The sequence below is a fragment of the Clarias gariepinus genome, chromosome 22 (genome assembly GCF_024256425.1).
Source record: "Clarias gariepinus isolate MV-2021 ecotype Netherlands chromosome 22, CGAR_prim_01v2, whole genome shotgun sequence".
NCBI lineage: Eukaryota > Metazoa > Chordata > Actinopteri > Siluriformes > Clariidae > Clarias > Clarias gariepinus.
This window is the reverse complement of record NC_071121.1, coordinates 5,006,604-5,031,173: the sequence shown is the minus strand read 5'-3', so window position 1 is coordinate 5,031,173 and position 24,570 is coordinate 5,006,604. Positions and strand designations below refer to the sequence as shown.

The window sequence follows — 24,570 nt, the reverse complement described above, 5'->3', positions numbered from 1 at the left end:
ATGTGAATGTAGCAGCTAGCTGGGCTAATCACGACTGTATTGTGGTAGAATGATAGTTGCTTAAGCAGGTATGAAATGTTTTTTTTTTGCAGGAGGTTAATAAATAATTTGAATTTGTTTGAGGGAAGAAAAAATAAAATATGCAGTTAGGTTAGTGCTAAAGTTTAATGTTTCAGTGTTGGTTAGCAAGGCTATGTTGCTACGTTTTAGGATTTTGTAGGACATTAATAACTATTACCATTATTATGTTTAGGTTCAGATTAAAGCTTTTGATGTTTTAAGCATTATCATAATTTCTAATAGAAATGAGGTTAATTACAGTACGTTAGATGTTGTGTTATTATTAGTATCTGTGATGGATCAGTTGTCCAGATGTTTATCTACACAGGAAAGTTGTTGCAAAACTGTTAAAATGTTGCATTGAAATTCACTGCTCCTTTTATCCTCCCTGGCTATGTTGCTTTAGCTTGTATGTTTTTTCCTTTTTGTGCAAAATAAATGCAATAATGATTTAAAGACATTTTTTTTAAATGTAAAAAAAAAAAAAAAAAAACGTGTTTCGTCCATTATTAGAACCGCCCTTATGATGAACTTCGACGGTCTGGACCCGGGACTGGGTGACTACGCGGCCGGGCTGCACGAGGGCCTGGAGCCCGGGCTGGACTCGACCCTGGACCCGGCGCTGCTGCAGGCCGTGGAGCTCGACCCGGACGCCATGGCCGTGCCTGTGACCGAGGGCATGTACTCTGAGCTGCACAGCGTGGCATCCGAGGTCGGAGTTCCGGTCACAGCGACCCACTTCGACTTGCACGAAGAGCTTCTATGGATCGGGAACCACCGGGTACCAGACACCAGCAAGCGCACAACTAACTCCCCTCTCGCACATCTGGTTTACAGCAAATGTGAACTGCAGCTATGGCCGAACCTTACAAACGAATGGTGTCCAGCAGGACCCGGTCCAGGCTTCTATTCGACAGCTGTTTATTTAGTTGTTTTTGGCTTTCAGTAGATTATCTCGTGTAGCTTCTGCTTGGTTGAAATGTCCCACATGGCCCTTTCTGGATCCAGTGTGACACACCTGGACCAAGGGTGGCCATCTCTGGTCCTCGTATCACTGCTGATTTCTTGGATCATGTGTGCTCAGTCACATGGAATATACCATCTTAGATGATGGGGAAGACCAAGTGCATTGGTATCTTCAAGCTCCTCATTGACTAAACACACCTGATCCAGGTAATCAGTAACGAGTAGTACAAGGATCATTGGAAAACATGCAGGCCACCACTGACTTAGGCTAACAACACACCAGATTTTCCACATCTCCACAAATCCCATGTTGTTCTACATTTTATACACGGACATGCAAGAAATAAATGGATATCCTTAGGTTTATGATAAAATGTGTGCACCAAAGGACACCAAGGTTGCGTAGTGTTTAGCACCATAGCCTTGCGTATCTAGGGTCAAGGCTTTAAGTCTCAACCACTGGTCTGTTAGCATGTTCTTCTTGTACTCGATGAGGTTCCTCCAGGTACTCTGATTTCCTTCAACAGTCCAAGAAATGACTAATTGGCATTTTCAAATTGTCCATAGTGTGAATAAGTGAGTTAAAATTTTATCTTTCATCATGCCTAGAAGTGAAAAGTCAAGACATTTTATTTTTTTTTAAGAGGTGGGATTGTTGGTCAGTTCAGAGGCTAGAAAACTTATACAGTGGCGCAAAAAAGTATTTAGTCAGCCACCTACTGTGCAAGTTCTCCCACTTTAAAAAAATGAGAGGCCTGGGATTTTCATCATAGGTACATCTCAACTATGAGAAACAAAATAAGAAAAAATCCAGAAAATCACATTGTAGGATTTTTATTGAATTTATTTGCAAATTATGGTGGAAAATAAGTATTTGGTCAATAACTAAATTTCATCTACATACTTTGTTATATACCCTTTGTTGGCAATGACAGAGGTCAAGTCTTCATAAGGTTTTCACACACTGTTGCTGGTATTTTAGCCCATTCCTCCATGCAGATCTCCTTTAGAGCAGTGACGTTTTGAGGCTGTTGCTGGGCAACACGGACTTTCAACTCCCTCCAAAGATTTTCTATGGGGTTGAGATCTGGAGCCTGGCTAGTCTCCAGGACCTTGAAATGCTTCTTCTTTATTTCTTTTTTTATTTTGTCTCTCATAGTTGAGGTATACCTATGATGAAAATTACAGGCCTCTCGCATCTTTTTAAGTGGGAGAACTTGCACAATTGGTGGCTGACTAAATTCTTTTTTGCCCCACTGTTTAAAAAAGATCATTGAGTGAGCGAGCAGTTCGAAAAAAGGGGGTTGGCTGGTGTCACGTGGTTCGGAGGAAACACGTTATAGTCTTCGGCCCTTCTAAATGGTAGTAGTAGCCTTAATATGCGAGCCCCTTAGTGATGGGGAGGAATTGGACAGGACTAAATTAGGAAGAAAATCTGTGAAAAATCATAAAATAAATAAATGTTGTTTTATTTCCAGATAATTTTGCTAGATTCAGGAATTGATTTTCTTTAAAAAAGGAAGATTTTCTGAGAATAAAACAATATATTTTTGCTTCCAATATAGTAAGCTTACTAATCTTATATTTGCATTGTTGTGAACTTATTTTAGATAGTTTGGCTAGATTCAACAATATTTTGCTAAGATTTCATTCTTTGCGGTGGATCTGGACTTGTGGAGGTCTACAAAGTTTTGATCTTGGCAAAGTTGCTTGGTCTTATAGTAAATCCAATCCTCATACTAATTCGATAATAGTACCAGGTGCATTAATTACATTCCTTATATTCCCTAAATTCTTTATACAAGTCAGTGTGTACATGTACAGTATATGTAAATTTTAGTTTTCTCTCTTTCTCTCATTGCAGGGACACGCAAGCTCCTTCTTTGGGCCCACGATGGGACGTTACTCCTCTTTCCAGGTTCACCTTGCTGACGACATCCGCCACATTCAGAGCATGGACACCGGCGTCCTGTTTCTGACTAAGAGTAACCTCAAGTGCCTTACACGCGGAGGCCTCGTCATGTTTGACTACCCGTGAGTTTCGCCTTAAATAGGGCTCCTGATGGCGACTAAAATGTTTACTAGTGCGCATAATGTTTTTATTCCACGACTAGATTTTTCCAGATGGCCGCCCATGGTTTTTTCACGGACCCCGTAAAAAAAAAAAAAAGTTTAAATGGGTGTAGCAAAGCGGGAGATGATTCTGTTTAGAGGAATCTGTTTTGTGTGTGTGTGTGTGTGTGTGTGTGCGCGCGTTGACGTCGTCCTACACAGTAGCCCCATCCCCCCCCTTTTTTCTTTTATCTAAGGTTAATTTGTTTTATTTTTACTTTACATTTTTATATGAATATTTTTGGCTTATGAAATGGATCATCTGAGTTTTCATTATTTCTTATGGGAGAAATTCGCTTGGATATACAAGTATTTTGATATACAAGCACGAACGAATTATGCTAGCAATCCAAGGTTTAACTCTACTGGTAGTCAATAAACTTCGACAACCGACGAGTAAGCTAAACTGCATGAATACAAAAAAATTCCTGCCCGTCTAAACCTTGCATCCTCTTCATCAGGTACCATTGGTAAAAAGAATGAGAGTCAACCAGTGAAAGTTCTTACATAAATTCACACTCAGTCAGCATTAAGCTTCTTGTTCCTACAGATTACATTATGAGAATGGTGAATTTTTGGCTCCTAAATATTTTAATTAGCTTCTAAATATCTTGTTTTCAGAAGCCAAATGTTTTTTTAAACACACCGATACTGAAAAGAGAGGCGTTGTAGCCCCACGATGAATGATGCGGTGTAAACATCTGTATGTGTGTCGCGATGTTCCAGGATGGAAGAGGGTGCTGACATGCACAGTTTGCTGCTCACTGACAATAACACGCTGCTGTTGGGAGGGTTGCAGAACTACGTGACCGAGGTGGATCTAAACACCGTGCAGGAAACGCAGAAAGTGAGACTCACACACACACACTTAGGATGTAATAGAATAGAATAATCCACAGCAAAGTGCAGTGAACCCGTAACTGTGTCATTTCTTTTGAACCACACGGATCACTTCCAACACTAAGCATTTTACACTAACCAAGTACAACACGCTGTTTATTTGCATCTATTTGCATTCAGGGTTGTAGAATGTTGGCAGTACAGTTAGTTACAGTTATCAGTGGCACTGTGAGCAGGTAGGCTCTCAACAGGCTCGTGTTTTTTTTTTTTTAAAGTTATTTAGGCTTTAGATTTTTTTACTTTGTCATATCAGGACCCAAAAAGCATAACGTGAACGAAAAGTCATCTAAAACTGAAGTCTTCAGGACAGGGGCGTTGTGTTTTTTTTGGTTGTTGTTAGTTTTTCGACTGTCCTGAAAAGGGGTCGCCACAGCGGACCATCCGCTCCAAACAACAACTTGACACAGCTTTTATGCCAGATACCCTTCCCGATGCAACCCTGCCATTTTTATCCAGGCTTGAGGCCGGCACTGCATCCACTGGTTGGGGTTTGAGTATTGGTTCAGGAATCGAACCTGGGACAGAAAGAGAGACAGAGATTTTTCCTTACTCTTTAAAATAATAAGTAATAATAATAAATAAAGTTGCCAATAAATAGTGTTGTGCTACTTACTAATAAATCACTAGTTAGTTTTTAGTAAAAGTAACATGTTAACAATTATGTCAATTTGTTAAAAGCGCTATACAAGTAAAATTAAGTTTAATTGAATTAATATATCACTATCATTACTTTTCTATAACAGTAATGTATTCCTACTACTAGTTATTATCTAAAGTAACACATTACTGCTGCATTAATTTTACATAGGAAGGGTATAGTTTGAGGACGTACATTTGCTTTCATTTTACATCAGCGTTTTTTCCACCTGTCGTAATTAATCTGAAGAATCCAGTGTACACGGATCGTTCAAATGAACTTCGGACTTTCCATTTGTAGTTAGTAATTACTAAATGCCAGAGTCAGCAACGCAAACACTTACACACGTCACAAGTGACGAGTTCACCGTAGAGCAGACGTAAAGCTCATAGATATCATGATTAATTTATTACACTATTAAATAGATCACAAGACAGAATGTATAATAAAGGTGTGCTTTCCAAACTTTTTCTCTGAAGCACCAAAATGCACAGATGCTTAAGGCATGATTCAATGGTACATTACTAGTTACTTGAAAAGTAACATATTACTATGTCTGTAGAGCTACAGTGTCATAAGAAAAAAGTATTTGCCACCTTCCTTATAATTTTTTTTATTTATTATTATTGTTTGTATATTTGTTACACTTAAATGTATCTGATCATCAAACAAAAAGATAACCTGAGGAAATACAAAAGCTTTTAAATGATGGTTTAGTTATTTATTAAGGGGAGAAAAGCTGTCCAAACCTACCTGACTGTATGTGAAAAAGTATTTGCCCTCCCCACACATTTGCCAAAATATCTCCAAGACACAAATATTCTGTGGACCCGATGAGACAAAAGTTAAACTGTGCTATGTTTAGTTACATCTGACATAAAACGAACACAACATTTCATAACAAAGAACCATGAACTCTGCGCTATACCAGAAAACCCTGAAGGAGAACGTCCAAACTTTGGTTTGTGACCTCGAGGTCAAGCGTAATTACTTTTTCACATAGGATCAGGCAGGCTTCGACATTTTTTTCCCCTTAATAATTGAAAATATCATTTAAAAACTGCATTTTATATTTACTTGGTTTATTTTTGTGTAAGATTACATTTTGTTTGATGATCTGAATTATTAAAGTGTGCAAACATGCAAAAAATAAAAATTAGGGAGGGGCAAATGTATATTGAAATGCGACATTGTATATTGAAAAGTAATACATTATATTACTCGTTTCTAACAAAAGTAATATATCAAAGTAACCCAGTAAAACACAATGATATCTGTCGTAAACACATCACTTTGACAGCAAACTGCGCTGGATTTATTTATTTTATACATTTTTGTTTTGTATTTATTTAGTATGACACTTTGTTTATTACTAAATATCACACTGTGAATGTTGGCAAATTGCTGTAGTATAAGAGGAATAAAACAATGTTAGAGAAAACATTTACCCATTTGTAATAAGTACATGTCAAAAAAATTTGCATATTACCACTTAGGAATTATTTATGAATTAAAGTGGGGGAAAAAAAAGTTATGGCATCATTATAAAAAACAGAAATATTCTTTCCTCAGCTTTTTTATTTTCCCCCAACTTACCATATGCATGCTTTTCACAGTAATTCTCTTTGTCATTTTATGTCCATGTGACGTGTTATGATGTAGTTCACGGTGGAGATCCCTGGTGTTGCCATCATGAGGCAGTCCAACCGTTTCTTCTTCTGTGGACATACGTCAGGAAAGGTAAGAGGAACATGATTAGTCTGTGTGACTTTAAGGAAAATTTATGAAGGGACATCATCTCGGGGCAGGACTTTCCAAGAATTTATCTTCTCGAATACAAACAATGCAAGCACTTTGAAGATTTGAGCTTTATGACACAGTTCATGGCCTTTAAAAATTAGTAAGAACGATTATCATAGAAAGTCTGGAAAGTTTAACAGTAAGGACTAAAAAGCACTGAAAAGAAAAAGTGTGGAATTTTTAATGGGGGGAAGGATGTCATTGTTTTTTTTTGTTTGTTTTGTTTTGTTTTGTTTTTCTCATGAACCATGTCATTGTTTTTATGACGTAGCGGGATGAGAAGTTGCGTTACGGTGTGAGATCACACCGACAATGCATTAACACTTCCTTCCTCTCTCTCTCTCTCTCTCTCTCTCTCTCTCTCTCTCTCTCTCTCTTTTTCTCCTTCATCCGGAAGGTGTCTTTGCGAGATCTGCGCACCTTTAAGATGGAGCACGAGTTCGACGTGTACTCGGGCAGCCTCTCTGACTTCGACGTGCATGGCAACTTGTTAGCAGCATGCGGTTTCTCGAGCCGTGGCCTCAACGGCCTGTCATGTGACCGCTTCCTAATGGTGTACGACCTGCGCATGATGCGAGCTGTAACCCCTCTACAGGTCCATGTGGATCCACTGTTCCTCCGCTTCATCCCTACGTACACATCCCGGCTTGCCATCATCTCCCAGTCAGGTACCTCTGGCACCAGGCACTTGTTACAATCAGTATCGATACCTATTTTATTATGTCTTGTAATATTTTCTGCATTTACTTTCTGTCCTGCATGACTCCTTCATGAAGTTGAATGTGGTTTGTTATTGTCTTCTGCTGCCCCCTGCAGGACAGTGTCAGTTTTGCGAGCCCACAGGTCTGGCCAGCCTGGCTGATATTTTCCACGTGAACACAGTGGGCCAGTTGCTAATGAGCTTCGACGTCTCGAGCAGTAAGCAAGCACTCGCGTTCGGAGACTACGGCGGCTGTGTGCACCTGTGGTCCAGCGCCCCGGACGTCTCCTTCAACGACTACTCCAGAGAGACGGAGCTGGCACTGCCGTGCCACGTGGACTCGCTGCCCCAGCTAGACTGGAACCATGAGCTGGTGCCACTTTCTCTGGTGCCCGTGCCACTCACCAGTACAGAGGCTCTGCTCTCAGACTGGCCCAGCACTCTCATCGCACCCAGCCCCAGGTAACCCTCACACACTATTTCTCAAATTCCCTCATGTGTGTCTCAGTTAGTCAGTGAGGCTGGAGGTTGAACTGTTTGCTTAGCAGTACATAGCAGCGTGCCAGTTTTCCCTCTGTTACAGACGTGCACCTCCAGTGGACCCAGAGATTCTGAGGACGATGAAGACGGTTGGATTTATTGGATATGCTCCGAACCCTCGCACGCGCCCCAGGAATCAGGTACTGTACTGTATATCATCACAGTATAAAATTAGATTGATCGTAATGCTTATTTCGTTTACATTTGTACTGTAAAGGATTTAATTTTTAATTAATAATTAATTTATTTTTACTGGAACTGTGATTGTGCTTCTAGAGCTGTTCGCAATTATTAATCAATTATTGATTGTCAATGTGTTTAATTAGAAGTTAAGAGGAAAGAAATGCAAAACAGTTTACAACCATTATCTGTACATACATTCAAGTTGGTTTTTGTGTCTGTACGTTACAAATGTGTGTCTGTTTGTCAGGTTCCCTATAAGATAAAAGAGGTGGAGTTGGAGTATGACAGCTATAACCAGGTTCCAGAGTCTCCAATCGGACGCGATGTAGAGCCTCACCTTTACATGGTGCCTAAGAAGTACAGAAAGGTGCTGATGTGTCTTACGTGCTCATCTCTACTGCATTATTATTATTATTATTATTTTTTGGTTTTGTTTGTTATTGCATAATTTAGCTCTTTGAGTAACTATAAAAGTTGGGTTTAAAAGTAGTTTATTTTTATTTCGCGGCTTTAGTACGAGCACAGCGACAAGTTCTTTGTGATAACAGAGTTATTAGTATGATAAAGAAATCCGAGCTTAACACCTCTATCTCTCTTCAGGTCACCATCAAATACTCCAAATTAGGGCTGGAGGATTTTGACTTCAAGCACTACAACCGAACACTGTTTGCTGGTTTAGAGCCTCATATACCCAATGCTTACTGTAACTGCATGATACAGGTACAAACTTACTCACTCACTCACTTACTCACTTATACTCATCTATTCCGCTTATCCTGCACAGGGTCACTGGAGACTTTCCTAGGCACTGAGGGTACGAGGCGAGGAATCCACTTGCTCACACACTATTAGGAAACACCAATTGGCCTAATCCGCTTTTCTTTGAACTGTGGGAGACAACCAGAGAAACCAGAGGAAACCTAAAAAGTTGTTCGCTTAAACATGGATTTAGAATTATATACAATTACACCTTTGATTGCGAGCATAATTTGTTTTGAAAATCAGCTTGTAATCCAAACCGCTTGTATATCAAAGTGAATTTCCTCATTAGAAATAACGGAAACTTAGATGATTTGTTGCACAATGCAAAAATATTTATATAAAAATTATCACAAAATATAAAGTAAATATAAAACAAATTAAATGTCACTTTAAATTTGAAAAGATTCTTAGCTGGTCTGAGGGGGAGGAGAGGGGGGTTATTGTGTAGGACGGCATACACACACACACACACACAGAATCACTGGAAACTTTTTTTTTTGGTATGACTTTAACAAGAAACCTCTCTAATGACACTTTCTTTTGCTTCCATTTTGAGGATTTGGGGGAAATGCAACATTGCATCGTCATGAACACAAAATAAAAAAAAATGCTTTACACGTGTGCACACACTGCATCACAACGCTTTAGTAAACAGTGCACGTGTGCACGGTTGATGACTATAAGAGTGAGTCTCGCAGTGTGAGAGAGAGAAGAACTATCAGCTCAGTTGTGATCACATGATGCTTGTCAGACACAGAGTATACATATACTGCTCATATTTCAAGACCTCAGTTGTTTATCAAGTTAAAACTGATTAAAATTTTTAGCTCGTCTTGCAGAACACTTGCAGACCAAGTTACTCGCAATCCAAGGTTTTACTGTATAGGAATTTTTTGCTGTTTTTCTTTTCCCCTTGCTTGACCTTGTCTTTAGAGGCCTTTCAACAAATCATTAAGATAAGATAACATATACCTTTAATCATCCCACAGTGGGGAAATTTCGACGTTACAATGTGCAAACATAAGGTAGTGACAGTACAGTGTATAAATACTAAAAAAAGAGAAAAACAAAACAGTAGTTACACTTTCAATCAAATCAAATTGCACTAGGTAATATAATATAGCAAAGGTTTTTTTTTTTAAAAAAGCAACCAACTTCATTTATGGGTTTTTTCTATTGATTAAAGACTGCTGTTAACCTACAGGTTTTTCTGGGAATCACCAATCAACCTTTTGTTTATAATCTCTTTTCTCTCTCTCTCTCTCTCTCTCCTTGGTGGCAAGGTGTTGTATTTCCTAGAGCCAATTCGCTGTATGGTGCAGAATCACCTGTGTCAGAAGGAGTTCTGTTTGGCCTGTGAGCTTGGCTTCCTGTTTCATATGCTGGATCTGAGCAGAGGAGACCCCTGCCAGGTACGCTCTACATACCGGTTAATGTATAATGTAGATATAAAGCATGATTTAATCTCAAATAGTTAAGGAAATTTAATTGCATTTACTTACTCTTAGTATGATGATGATAATGAGCAAAAATCCCTATAAGAGACACACACTCTCTCACTTTCCCTCCAGGCCAGTAATTTCCTCCGGGCTTTCCGGACAATCCCTGAAGCGTCAGCTCTCGGCTTGATCCTGGCCGATTCTGACGAGCAGACGGGAAAAGCCAGACTAGGTCGCCTAATCCAGAGCTGGAACTGCTTCATCCTTACACAGCTGCACCAAGAAACACAGGAACAGGAAGGGCCTCAGGCTTACAGAGGGACCAGCAGGTATGAGAGCCATTCACTCACCACTTTATATTTACATTTTATTACTGAATATCACAATTTATCCTAAAGGTGATGTGCGCTCTCACCACTTCAGCTTTTTTGGGAGAAAAAATGTTTGAGAATTAAAAAAAATAAAGGTTTGCGTATATGTGTGCGTGAATGTGTGTGTTCGCAGCACGTTGGGTTCCTCGGGCGAGTCAGTGATCGGCAGGCTGTTCGGCTGTGAGGTGGAGAACAGCAGTCTGTGTCGCTGCGGGAAGGAGACGGTCCGCTCCTCACTCACCCTGCTCTTTACCATGCACTACCCTGAGCAGAGCTCCTTCGGTAATACACACACACCAAAATACTTATCTTTTTGTTTTTTCACAAAACTAATTATCTTAACATATAATATGCATCTTTTTATCTGATGTTTTCAACTAATTATATTTATTTTTAACCATCACAACAACTGATGCATGTCCAATACAAATTTTATAAACTACAAAACAATATGAGCAGTATGGACAATTTCTCAAAAAAATTTTTAAGTATGAATTCACACATTTGGACTGTTGTAGGAATAGCTATGGGTCACTGTCATTTGCTAGCCTATTACCTTAATGGGTCAGGCCAGGGTTTAGCTTTAAAATAATATAAAATACGCTGTCTGTGACAAAACATGATTACCACAAAGAGGCTGTAAAACATTGAGATTTTCATTGATCCGTCTCTTCAGGTTTGTGGTATTTTTCCCAGCAATTTTGTGCCCCCACTGTTTCCCCTCCGATATTAATGCATATCAGATTTTGTTCTCTGGTTCAATATAAAGAAAATGGGTCCTAACATCGTCTCTTCTCTTTGACCCGAGTGATACTGTTGTGATGACGAAAAGTTAAAGATGACTGAGGTTAGTTTAATCCCCCCGTTATTGCGCGCGCAAACTACTCCCGATAGGCCGCGCGCCATTACCCGGGAAACACCGCTGCTCGTGCTATAATGAATGAACACCAAATCGAAGCAGATTGTGGTGAAAATTATATGTTGACGAAAAATCAGGATGCATGTTTTATTAGTTTACTTTTTTTTTAACCACATTATAGTCTCGTCTTTTTTTGTCAACAATATTCAATGCTGATTTCGTCACTGTTCATTGATATCATCAAAGTTGTCAGTGAATATTTTTCTTCCTTATTTTCATTGATGAAATTAACACTAATTGGCACCCTGTCCAGGATGGGAGAAATATTCAGGTAATATCATAATGTTAATTGTGTGTGTGTGATTTTTTTTTTTATAGAAAAAGTACCAGAATATGACTTTGCTGAAATCCTGAAGAAAAGCATCTGTCTCGAGCAGAGCACACAGGCCTGGTGCGAAAACTGTGAAAAATATCAGCCTACAGTAAGTCTCTTTCACCCTGTTTGTTTGTTTTTTTCTCAATCATCATTTTGTAGTCGGATTCAACTATAAACATTCAGAACTCCAACACTACAGTCCTGTTAAATTCTCCATTCTGATTGGTCAGAAGCACAGACAGTAGTTCTGGCTTTCCTATGTGTATTCCTATGTGTGTGTTTGGCATACACTCCACATAAATGTAAATGTTTGGATTGGTTATATAGGCAGTAAATATGATTATAGTGTTGGAAATTAGTAATATTAATGATATTTTGGATGGCTGGAACGGATTATCTGCATTTGCATTATTTCCTGTGGAAAACCGCGCTTTGCAATGTAAAATTTCACCTTAAGAACTCGCCTCCAGAGCGGATTAAATTGTATGCCGAGGTACCGCTATATTTAATCGTTGTTATAGTGAATGTTTCTGGATAGATAATACAATATTAGACTCCTGTAACCGTCAGAGGACAATGTTTTCGGGACAGACGAGTTTATGTATAAAAGTATCTTAGTAACATGCGAACCTACCTGTATAATAATTGTTTTTATTTATTTGTTATATATAGAGAGAAATCTGTTAACAAAGAAAGGCGGAGATAACTGTTTATTGCTGCAATTTTTTTTTAGACCAATAACAGGAACTTGTTTCAAAGGCATTCCAGAAAATACTTTAAAATTACTTTTTTAATTAATATTTTGTAATTAATTAAAAGGTTTAATCACTGACCGATGTGGAATAAATCATTTTAAACCATTTTTGTACAGCTCCAAGTGTTTAACTCCTGGTTGATATTCACTGAACGGAAAATACCCTTGCACATATTGCGCACACATACTGTATGTTGCACATTTCTTGTTTTTGTTTTAACATTAAGTGAGGACTAAATTGCACTTGTCACACACATCATTTCATTCCATTCTTTATGTTTTACTCACACTTTTGCTGTCATACCTGCATGCCATATTGTTAGTCTTTTATAGTTTTATATTTTTTCATATGCTTTTCAGAATACAATTACACATTTGCATATTCTAAAATAAAATTATATTTTAATTTATTGCAATCTGTAAATTTGTAGATTGGTACATTGAATGTTTACATTTTGTATTTTAATTTTTTATTGTCAAATTTATCTTTATGGTAAATGTATTAAGTAGTGAAATTTTTCTATCTTTATATTTGATTCTGTCTTTCCTTTTTTAAGGTATAAGTTTTTCACTGCATATCATACAGTGGGTGGTTGTGTACAAATAAACATTTTAATTTTAAATTTGGGGTTTGTGTGTGTGTAGGTGCAAACGCGCAACATCCGCTGTCTGCCTGATGTGTTGGTGGTAAACTGTGAGGTGAACAGTGTGAAAGAAGCAGATTTCTGGAAAGCCCAAGCTGAGGTGAGCTCTCCATCAAATAAGTTGTCTCCTTATAATTCTAATTACTAACCAATATAGTCTACTGTAAAATTTCCACTGGGTTGTCCTATCTTTTTAAGATAGCAGTATCGCTAAAAAGGTAGGGAAAAACCATATATATAAAACTGATAGTTTATATATCATATTTAAAATTGACATTTAGTTCCTAAATGCATGTTGCCTTCCATTTGTAAAATAAAGAGCTAACGTTTTGTAACTTACTTTTTGATGTGCAGTACGCATTCAACAAGGCGTTGAAGAAAGAAGCCGCGGAGCCGCCGAAGCCCAAAGAGCCTCTTCCTACAGAGTGGTGCTTAGAGTAAGATAAAAAAAATGATTCACTGTTAAATCACTTTTAGTAGCATTTTTATTAAAATAAAAAATTTAAGAATAAAATATTAAAGTGCTCGCCCTATCATCCTAAAATCATGAGTTCGATTCCCGGGTGATGCTGTAACCTCTCGCAGCCTGAGGTTTAGAAAGAGCTGATGGGCCGAGCTCCCACGTTAATCACGGCTCTACAGCCAATCAGGGGCGTCTGTGAGCTCACGCAAGCGGAAGGAGCGGATAGCGCTGTCCTCCGAGTGTGTTACTCCGCCCCCAATGGTTTCTGAGAGCAGTTTGAAAAGATGTGGTCGGCTGGCGTCACGTTGTTCGGAGGAAACACGTGATAGTCTTCGGCCCTCCCGACTGAGTGGTAGTAGTAGCCTTAATGTGGGAGAGCCCCCTAGTGACGGGGAGGAATTGGACACGACTAAATTAGGGGGGAAAAAATAATAATAATAATTAAAGCTTGTTAGACACCAAAGTTCCTGCTCATATAGTCATGCCATTATACAGATTTATATCTACTATTATTTCTTTTAACGTATATCTTTTAACTCTGATATGAACAGGGATGAAGTCTACAGTGTGGAAGGTTTAACCATTGACACGCGAGCAGAGGATCTAATGCACGTGTGGATTCCTCAGAGTCTAAAGATGTGCATTAATAAGACACACGGTCTGGAGGTGTGCAGCTGGGCCGAAACTGACGAGGTAAGGTGTTTAGGCAGAGGTAGCTGTTCAGAGTAAAGTCTTCACGGATGTGCATGGTGATCTTTTTTTTGTGTGTGTTGTTTGTCGTAGTTAAGTTCAGAGGAAGAGGCTGAGGGAGCCGCTATATACGACCTGGTGGTCACCGTGCCTCACATTCTCGACCCCCGTACAGGCGGAAACCTGGTGGCGCATATCAAAGTGGGAGAGACGTACCACCAGAGGAAGGAGGTCAGACGCCATGTGCTTCTGAATTTAGAAGTGACGATTAATATATATACTGTAGATGGATAGATAGATAGATGGATGTATCATGTTTGCCAGGTTTGAGCAAAATGTTCAATGGATTCTTAAAAAATGGAATGCTAGTTGTTATGTTACACAGATTTAAATGTCATAGGTTACATACACATTACCAGGCTGGTTATGATTTAGTACCCTATTGTGACAGATCTGTTTTTTTGTTTTGTGTATGTTTGTTTGTTTTTTAAGGGCTGTCTGAATGCACAAATCTAAAGGTTTTTAGATCTGATCTGAATTGCCATCGTTTGTAGTCCTTGAGCAGATACAGATCAAATCCGATGCACATGAATAAAAACAGGACGTTCGGAATCCATGCGACTTTTTGCCTCTGCGCTTGTATAGAGCGCTCGTTGACATCATTAGTCAGCACCAGCTGCATGATGATTTCATAGCAGCGCCAACAACAGCTGATAAAACAGCTAAAGCGAGCCGTCTGGCTTTCCCCCTATATCTGGACCTCAGTAAATAGACCATAGATCCAGAGCAAAACCCCAAGGAGTTATTATTTTCTTTTGGCTAAAATCGCATCCGTTGTTTGAAATGAAAGAGCTCATGACATGTTGTAACCCAGATGGCGCGAGCAAAGATGTATCAGAGCAAAAGGGGAACTAAATCTGTGCGTGTTGGTCAGGTATCCACATTAGTGGACAAGTTAAAATTTTTACTTTCTTAAACTGACAGCAGTAAATAAAGGCCCTCTGTGAACTTTTGTTTCTGTGCAGGGAGTCACACATCAGCAGTGGTACCTTTTTAACGACTTCCTGATTGAGCCCATCGATAAGGTAAACCCGTACACGTTTAATGTAAATGTGTTCATTATTTTTCCCTATAAGTCCTAAAAAGAGTTTATTTTCCCGTCAGATCGAAACAGCTCAGTTTGATTTAAATTGGAAGGTGCCAGCTATTATTTACTACGCCAGGAGGAACTACCATACTAAATATGACCTGCGGAGTAAGTTTTTTCAGCTTTATAGTTCATAATATCTCATCATGAAATGTTAAAATGTTTTATTAGCCCTGTATCACATCTGTGTTTTTAAAAATACTCTGGTATGGTATGATCCACAGTTAAAAACCCAATCGAAGCCAATGTACTGCTGACAGAAGCATCGCTGGCCCGCAAACAGAGGAAGAGTCACGCCACCTTCATCCCGCTGATGGTTAGTGAGATGCCTCAGGCTGGAGACCTTGTGGGACTGGATGCAGAGTTTGTCACGCTTAATCAGGTCAGTGAAAATCACCCTAGGTTTTGTTTAAGTAAGTGCTGTCAATCGATTTTAAAATTGAAACCTGGTTAATTACAGTCATAGTCATAGTCTATGTTGGATCAAGACACACTTTTCCTTTAAAAAATCGCTGGGATCAAGTGACCTATACAAGATGCAGAATAGGACACTCAAAAGCAACAAACACATTTTTACTGTCAAGAGAAAATCCACCACAATGTTCATCATGCAGAACCCAGTTGTCCATCAAACATATTTTATTTGACTATAACTCTTTTACTCCTTTAAGGAACTTGGAAACTGATTACACAGTTTTATAATATCTCAAACATTAACATTTAACAAATTAGTGGTTAGCACTGTCGACTATTGATTAGTCTGAGCGACACTAAACAATCGCAGGCATCTGTGAGGTCAAGTATGAGGACGAGGGTAGATGGCACTTCATGGGTAATCTAGTGGGAATTAACAAATGACCAGATCTGTATAACTAACTAGATGCTGTCAGGTTTTCAGTTCATGCATGGTATTTCATTATTAATCACCTGTTTGCTTAATTGTGATGTTGCGTGTAAATAAGAGTTTGTTCTACATCTATGTCCTGAGACCGTTACACCCAAACTCTCTGCGCCTGTGCATGTTCATGTCATGTTCACTGATGTATGTTTGCGGTTGAACAGGAAGAGGCGGAGCTACGAAGCGATGGCACCAAGTCCACCATCAAACCGAGCCAGATGTCCGTGGCTCGTATTACTTGTGTGAGGGGACAGGGGCCCAGCGAGGGAGTTCCTTTTATTGATGATTACATTTCAACACAGGAGCAGGTGAGGCGTGTATTAAATTTAAGCTGACCGTGAGCCAGCTCGATTATTTAAGCTGAGTTCGTTTTTTTATTTCAGATTTCTCTGGTGTGGGTCAAGAGGATATAAAAAGGCATAAATGATTAAAATGATTTATTATAGTTTTATATAAGAGTACATGGGCTGTTTTATATGTATTCTTTTGCTGTATTTTAATTGTGGCTTTGTTTTTACAGTTTTATAAAGCTAGACAAATTTAATATACTTAAGCGTTAAATGATAAATAGCTTCTTAGCATGTAGATGTGTATATGGATTTAAGCAAAAAAGGGAACGAAAATAAATACACAATTAATCATAAACATTAATTTATAGCTGGATATTTTGAGAATATGATGTGTTATAAATACAAATTTCTCAAAATTTAAATGTCCTAGTTTAAATACCATTTTGTTTAAATGTAAGAGGTGTTCAAGTCATTCGGGAACTTAAGCCTTTTAAGGCTATAACTAATTGACATTTACAGAAGACTACAAGCACATCCATGAATGATGGTGGCTTGGATCACATCCCAGACGAGGTGGCTTGGAGCTCACTGCAGTCATTAAGCGAGATCCATTTAATATCAACAAATAACTTGTTGCCAACTTGCAGAAGAGACACATCTATCTGTGGGAACTGTGCATACCATCATTTACCAACACATTGTACAGTCCTGATCTCGCTTTAAGCCAGCTCCTAATAATTGGGGAAAATAAAGGAGTTCCTGGGAGGCCAACGTTTCAGATGTGAAGCAGGCAGCCTGATCATGACTACAGTGTACTGAGAAAACTTTCTACCTTGATGATATCCAAGCACTAGTGAAATGCTGAGAAGACGTGCTTTAGTGTAGCAGGGGGTTATATAGAGAAATAAAGAGAGTTTTTACTTCAAGAACTGTATTCTGTTATTCTGCACAATCAAAAGTCCTGGTTTGACTTGAACGCCCCTTGTATGTTCCGGCCATACTGTATGTTGTTGTTTTCTATTTGTCTTTCCTATTGATCACCCAATTATCACCCTGTATAAAATGAAGTTTAATCTCACTATAAAACAAACTTCCCCTCATTTTCTTTTTTTTTTTGCCCTAGGTGGTTGATTACTTGACTCAGTATTCTGGAATCAAACCCGGTGACCTGGATGCCAAGATTTCTTCTAAGCACTTAACCACTCTTAAGTCCACTTACCTCAAACTCCGCTTCCTTATCGACACTGGCGTGCGTTTCGTTGGCCACGGATTACAGAAAGATTTCCGAGTCATAAACCTGTTGGTGAGTTTGATGCACGACGTCTTATTATTTGCTCTGTAATTTAATGCAATATGCAATGTCAAACATTTTAGTGAATTAACCAGCCTATTGTTTAGTGCTTAGGAGGGTGCATATTACATATTAACATGTTTTCTGTGAATAGGTCCTGAAAGACCAGGTGATCGACACAGTCTACCTCTTCCACATGCCCAGGAAACGAATGATTTCCCTGCGTTTCCTTGCCTGGTATTTCCTGGGTAAGTGTTTTCCCACAGTGTATTGAATTATCTGTTATAAAATACCAAAACACAGCATGTATCTATAACAGACCCTTTCAGTGCCTTAGTTAGAGACGCACATCATGTCCTCAGTCCAGTTATTTATGATTGCTATTTTGCTTCAGATTTGAACATTCAGAGTGAGACCCATGACAGTATAGAGGACGCGTGCACCGCTCTGCAGCTGTACAGGAAGTACTTAGAGCTGAGCCGTGGGGGGCAGGAAGAGTTCCGGAAAGTACTGAAGGGCCTCTATGAAAAAGGACGTAAGCTAGACTGGAAAGTGCCAGAGTCTGACTCTGCAGACAGCCAGGGAAGCCCCAAAGGTACGTATCCTGACCAGACTGTGACTGTTACACAGGACATGTAGATATTTGGAATCCTATAAGCCCTTTCATAGAATAAAACCATTCCTGGGTTCAGAAATGTACACTGCTCACGGGGGTCGCACGAGTTGATTTAAAATACTGTATACAGTGGGGCAAAAAAGTATTTAGTCAGCCACCAATTGTGAAGGTTCTCCCACTTTAAAAATGAGAGGCCTGTAATTTTCATCATATGCATACCTCAACTATGAGAGACAAAATAAGGAAAATAAAATCCAGAAAATCACATTGTAGGATTTTTACAGAATTTTTTTGCAAATTATGGTGGAAAATAAGTATTTGATCAATAACAAAATTTTATCTCAATACTTTGTTATATACCCTTTGTTGGCAATGACAGAGGTGTGTTTGGGATCATTGTCATGCTGAAAGACCCAGCCATGTTTCATCTTCAATGCCCTTGCTGATGGAAGGAGGTTTTAACAAAAAATCTCACGATACATGGCCCTATTCATTCTTCCCTTTACACGGATCAGTCGTCCTGGTCCCTTTGCAGAAAAACTGCTCCAAAGCATGATGTTTCCACCCCCATGCTTCACAGTAGATATGGTGTCCTCCAAACACTATGTTCTATTTTGGTTTCATCTGACCATATGACATTCTCCCAATCCTCTTCTGGATCATCCAAATGCTCTCTTACAAACTTCAGACGGGCCTGGACATGTACTGGCTTAGGCAGGGGGACGCATCTGGCACAGCAGGATTTGAGTCCCTGGCCGCGCAGTGTGTTACTGATGATAGCCTTTGTTACCCCACTGGGTGAGATCTTGCGTGGAGCCCCAGATCGAGGGAGATTATCAGTGGTCTTGTATGTCTTCCATTTTCTAATAATGGCACAGTTGATTTCTTCACACCGAGCTGCTTACCTATTGCAGATTCAGTCTTCCCAGCCTGGTGAGGGTCTAAAATTTTGTTTCTGGTGTCTTTTGAGAGCTATTTGGTCTTGGCTATAGTGGAGTTTGGAGTGTGACTGTTTAAGATTGTGGACAGATGTCTTTTATACTGATAACAGATGCCATTAATACAGGTAATGAGTGGAGGACAGAGGAGCCTCTTAAAGAAGAATTTACAGGTCTGTAAAAGGCAGAAAATATTGTTTGTTTGTAGGTGACCAAATATAATTATTTTATAGCCCTCTGTCATCTTTTTAAGTGGGAGAACTTGCACAATTGGTGGCTAACTAAATACCTTTTTGCCTCACTGTATGTACAGTATGTGTATGTATTTGTATGTGTATATATACACATACACATACATATACATACACACATACTGTACATACAGTATACACATATATACACACACGTATATACACGATAAGCGGGCCCAAGCACCCTACACCATCGCCACCAGGTGCACCAGAAAGACAGTGGGCACACTGGGCACGTGCATTTAAAGAGAACATACCAGTACCATTATGAAATAATTTTAGAAAAGAGGGAATGTGTTCAGGCCTCCAAAAAGCCCCAGATGCTGAAAAAAACATCACACTATGATGTCACTCACTTTTGCCTTAAGGCAAAATGCTCCATCTTACTGGAAAAGGCATCTTAAGCAATATTGTGAGTGAGCTCACTCCCTTGGCATAGAAGCAACTCAACACATGAATGGCCTCAATATGCTTATGGTATCAAGGAAAGAACTTTTTATAGCAGTTACCAAGTGATAACAGGAACTACAATAATGCAACAATAAATTGATAACAGTATGATGTATGATTTCTAAACAAATGAAAAAGTGCGGGAAAAAAAACACTTTATGATGTGCTCTTATACTGTAAATAATTTGTTTTATTTTCCTTAATTGAGCATCATTCTGCCTCAATGTAATTTATCTTTCTGTTTATGTTTCATGCCTCTGTCAGGTACTGCTGTGTTCCCGTCAGTGCTCGGCTTATGATCTGAGTGAAACTCCTTTCGGAGCTTTACCATTCCCCCTCCCCCGAATGGACTTTTCTTCCTATTTTTTTTTACTCATCCATTCAGACATCGCTGATGAAGTCCACCACTTATCGCTTATGTGCATCGTCATGCTGTTACTGTTTACACTGGAAAACAAAAACTGATTTATACCAATGTTTTTGAAAAAAGAACAGAAAAAATGTGAACATGCAGTTGAAAAAAAAGGACATGCCTTGTTGGATTGGGAAGCAGTTCCCTTAAACCAACTTAAAGCACTATTTTTAACCAAAAATAAAAGTACATGTAGATGTCCACGCATCCGTGTTACAGCTGCAGGTTTTTATGATGAAAAAAAAAATGAAGCTAAAGTAAGTCATTTCAGATCTTTTTCCACCTTTTAATCTGATCTAGCAAACAAAAATTTTAAAAGGTAACCTGCTTGCATATGTAAGTGCCACACCCCCCTTAACTTGCTCAGGCTCAGCGTCTACCAACTCAGTACATCTTCAGTTGACAATTTTAGTCCACTTTTCTTGCAAAAATGCTTTAACTTGTGATTTGAAGCTGAAGTGGACCTCCTGTGTCCTGCCCCACGAGTGGACCTTCTGTGTTTTGCCCCTATTAAGTCGTTCCTTAAGCTATCTAAGAGAGGCCTGCAGGTTTTTATCACATTTGTTTAAGACGATCTGCTGACGTTAAAACCGATTAGCAGTATGGGGAAGTTTTTTTTCTGAAACTGCTGATCTACTGGGATAGCAACCAACCCATAGCACCATAGCATGATGCTGCCACCACCGTCCATAGCTTCTTTAACCATAGCTTCGTCCGTCATGAGTTAATTACCATGAAATTGTTCATGACAGGTATGTGATTTGATTTAAACTCATGCATTAGAAGGTGATTGTTTAATCCAGAGCGCACCCAGTCACATAACCAGTTATGAAAGTGTATGCACATGTAAGGATTAAGGTTTTTGGTTTGTTTATTTTTTTTTGTTAATTTTTTTTTTCCATTCAAATTTGATTAAGTCCTGTCTCGCATTAAAGGTAGGAAAAGATCTGATCTGATTACTCTTGGTAGCATTTTCTTCCATTTTAAAAACCTGCAGTTTTAACAGGGATGTGTAGAATTTTATATCCGCTTTGGCTAACAAACAAGAAGGCATGTCATACTCAGATTGGCATCTTCACACACTCGCGCCAGTCCGTTGTCAAGAGCTTCTTGTTTGACATTTAAAAATGCATTGTAAAAGTTTTATTTATATACCAATAACAGCATGCTTAAACTCAGATAATATTTAATTAATTACATTTGGATAGACGGGTGAGTATGGTGCCATATGTTTTGGTTAACTGACTACATTCTATGGCACATTGCACTCCTGATTTGAGTTTCCAAAAGTGTTGCAAATTTAAAATTATTTTTAACTGACAAAAACTACACTGCAAAAAATATTAGCAAGTGAAATATTCTTGAATCTTGCTAAACCTGTCTATAATTTCTTTAAAAACAATAAGAACAAATCAAATATAAGATTATTAAGCTTATCTCTAGTCAAATGTAAGTAAAATTGCAAAAAAGAAAATGTCTTGTCCTATTGGCAAATCATTTTGCTAGTTTTTAGGAATTTATTTCTTGAAAGAAGCAAAACTATCTGCAAACAGAAAGTTTACAAGACATTTTTATTTCACAATTTTAGCAACATTTGACCAGAAATTAATTTGATAATCTTATATTCGGTTCGTTGTAATGTAGTTTCAAGAAATTGTAAATAGGTTTGGCTGGATTCATGAATATTTCACTTGCTAAGATATCATATTTTGCAGTGTGTTTAATGTGATTCTTGCTTTATATATCTTATTATGAATTTCAAGCTGCACAGCTTTTGGGGAAACTTCGTTCAGAATGGTGCTAGTTCAAATCTCAGCACTGCTTATCTGACAACGTTGGATGGACCTTTTGAGCATGACCCTTAAGTCTCACCTCTTTAGCACAACTTTAGGCCAAATTGAATAAAGGTTACTGCCAAATGAGTAAACATATAAGAGGAAGACTGGAATCATGCCCAGGGTGATGACAATTGCTACACCTATGTGCCAAACTGCATATATTTACAGTATATCTGCTTTCGTTTACTTAGCAATGCACTGGTGGTGTTGGTCACTCCAGTCCTGGAGGACATTTTAGTGTTTTCACACCTCCAGGGTTCGAGCTGACTTCGGGTTTTGTGTGAATGGAGTTTGCGTGTTCTTGGTAGGTTTCCTTCATGAAATGCAGATCAGGCTAATTGCCGTTCCCAAATTACCCCGTAGAGTGAGAATGAGTGTGTGTGCTTGTGCCCTGTGATGGATTGGCACCCCATCAGTGTACTCCACCTTATGCCCGAGTCCCCTGGCCCTCCTGTGACCCTGTACAGGATAAGCGGAATAGTTCAGTGTAGCAGCACCAACACGTCATGTGACATGTGTTTTAATTCCGGTTGCTGTACACTGGCTAGACCTAGTACTGGGGCAAATTTTCAGCTTTGACCTTTCTGTTGAGTCTAACATTGCACTTAATGAATTTTTGTGTTATTACAGGAAGCAAACAAACTGTTGTGTTTTTGTATTTTGTATCCATGATGTATACTTTAATAATAAGGCAGCTGAATAAACATATTTTTCATTCAAAATGAGAGCAAAGAATTTATCACATGCAGTACTGTATATTTGTTAGTACTATTTACCATCTTATGATCTTTAATGTCCTTTATGTACCTAATGTCCTTTATTATATTTAGTAAAAGAATATATAAATGATTTCATTTTTATTTTACATTTTAAAAATCCTGATTGATTTCCAGCCTTTTCCAAAGCATTATGGAGATGAAGCATAACCTTCAGCCATGAGAATAAACTGGAACAGCCGTAAGTACTGGTGATCTGGTTGGTGCAGAATAGCAAAAAAGGTGTTCAGTCTGAGTTTAGATGTGGTTTTAGATTTGAAAGAACTACTATGCATGACTTTGCACTTAGCGACCAGTGTTTGATCTTGTGAGTGAGAACTGAAATTGCATGATGCCCCCTGAGGCATTGTGGGTTTTAACACTTGACTGAAAGACAGGAAACAAGGAGCTAATCAGATTAGATCTATGCATGGAAATGGAACTTCCTCTCTCGCTCATCTTTTCGCTTATTGTTAAGTGGAGTGGATTTGCTCTTATTGAGGTATACGTTCTGTATTTCTGTTGTTTAAACACAAAGCCCTCCTGCTGATTTCCAGCATGTCATATTTCTTCTTAAAATCCACACAGACGGTAACTTGATCTCAGGATCAAACCGCTGAGCCTGGAGCTACTAGCAATATTAATCATATCCTTTACTGAAACACACTCTTCCTCACTTTTTTCCGTAAAAGACAAAATGCCGACTGCTCTTCATTTGTTGAGTAGCCTCATGAGACTCAGCTGTCATGTTTCCCCCAACTACATTGTCTCTATATTATTGAGACATCCTCACACGATTACTCTTTTTTTTTTTCCTCCTATAGCATTAGGTCATTAAGTAACAACAGCAGCAAGTCGGATTAGAGGCATTATGAAGGCTTTATAGATTATGAGTAGCAGACACATCTCGATATCAACTGTTCAAAGAAGTCAACATAGTTTTACAATGTAGAATCAGGGTTTAGAATGGGTGTCCAAACTTTTGACTGGTATAGTACATCATATGGACCTCAGGGGATAGATGCAAGAATTTTTCTTTTTAAAATATTAAATTTATTAGCAGGAGCATTTGAAACTGAATTACTTTCTTCTTTTAAAATGATGGAACTTTTTTAAGGTATATCTTCAAAAAAATATTTACAATGTGGTTTATTATTCTTATAAAATTTTTCTTATGTTTAAAGCCTTTTTAAACACATATATATTTATATATTATAGAAAAACCAAAAATTAATACGAATTCATTAAGTTCTTTGATTAAATACACATAATTCGACACTGTGTGTGTGCTGCATCATTCAAAATTGTTAGAAGACGCAGGAAATTCTTTGCACGTTTTTGCTGCAAAGATGATTTTTATCATATTATAGCCAGCATCAGTGAATTAATTGTTAAGTGAAAGTTTGAGGTGTCCAGGGAAATTTAAAA

The 24,570-nt window shown here is 38.5% G+C and overlaps 1 protein-coding gene across 1 annotated transcript; it reads left to right on the top strand.

Moving 5' to 3' along the window:
- Positions 1-23,149, top strand: pan2 (poly(A) specific ribonuclease subunit PAN2). The gene is made up of 26 exons (XM_053482702.1): positions 1-68; positions 574-841; positions 2,891-3,060; positions 3,865-3,985; positions 6,338-6,415; positions 6,873-7,143; positions 7,292-7,637; positions 7,759-7,855; positions 8,146-8,265; positions 8,499-8,618; positions 9,944-10,072; positions 10,232-10,428; positions 10,604-10,752; positions 11,708-11,811; positions 13,105-13,203; positions 13,458-13,540; positions 14,118-14,259; positions 14,350-14,487; positions 15,282-15,341; positions 15,421-15,511; positions 15,628-15,785; positions 16,466-16,609; positions 17,715-17,894; positions 18,037-18,130; positions 18,277-18,477; positions 20,402-23,149. The coding sequence occupies exons 2-26, from the start codon at positions 584-586 to the stop codon at positions 20,434-20,436; spliced, it is 3,585 nt and encodes a 1,194-aa protein (XP_053338677.1). The 5' UTR covers positions 1-68; positions 574-583; the 3' UTR covers positions 20,437-23,149.
- The last annotated feature ends 1,421 nt before the right edge of the window (positions 23,150-24,570 follow it).